The sequence below is a fragment of the Poecilia formosa genome, unplaced genomic scaffold (genome assembly GCF_000485575.1).
Source record: "Poecilia formosa unplaced genomic scaffold, Poecilia_formosa-5.1.2 Scaffold708, whole genome shotgun sequence".
Taxonomy (NCBI): Eukaryota; Metazoa; Chordata; class Actinopteri; order Cyprinodontiformes; family Poeciliidae; genus Poecilia; species Poecilia formosa.
The window spans coordinates 123,274-123,810 of NW_006800647.1; the positions used below are offsets into that span (position 1 = coordinate 123,274).

At 50.7% G+C, this 537-nt stretch overlaps 1 protein-coding gene across 1 annotated transcript in view; it reads right to left on the reverse strand.

Annotated features, from left to right (window-relative positions):
• Positions 1–317, reverse strand: part of LOC103131019 (zinc finger protein OZF-like) — a gene marked incomplete at its 5' end in the record, with an annotated part of 5,124 nt that extends 4,807 nt beyond the window's left edge. Inside the window, one exon of the mRNA XM_016666333.1 lies at positions 191–317. Within this exon, the coding sequence (XP_016521819.1) occupies positions 191–317 (127 nt within the window). The remainder of the gene's footprint in view (positions 1–190) is intronic.
• Positions 318–537: the final 220 nt, after the last annotated feature.

Below are 537 nucleotides of genomic sequence, written 5' to 3' on the forward strand. Positions count from 1 at the left end.
TCGGAGCTTTAGAACCAGAATCAGGTTTAATGATTTTATCAAGATGTTTTTGTTTCTGACAGAAGTTTCCACAAGGCGGGAATGTTTTCCTGACTGGTTTATTATCAGTTTTACTCATGAACTCCAGAAATAAAGACCCTGAGCTGCAAACTGTCCCTGCTCCGTCCACCGGTACCGCTCGGCTCCGAACCTGCTCGCTGTAAGCTCGGTTCGGGGTCTCCAGGTGAGGTCCAGCAGTCTCCGCTGCCGGTCGATCTCCTCCTCGTACTGGACGATGGTTTTTTCCAGCTGGGTGAAGATTTCTTCAGCAGCAGCAGTTAGTCTCTCTCTGATAAACTCTCTCAGAGGCTCAACGGAACACATTGTTGCTGCGCAGACTCACAACACACCTGGACAAGCTCTGGGAAACGGCTAACCGTGCTAATCGGAAGTTAGTGACACTGCTACTTCCTGCTCCGGTTAGAAACAGCGCCCCCACCGCCCAGTGCTGGAGAAAAGCCCAGAAATCTGACGCAGAACCAGTTTCGTCTTCGTCTT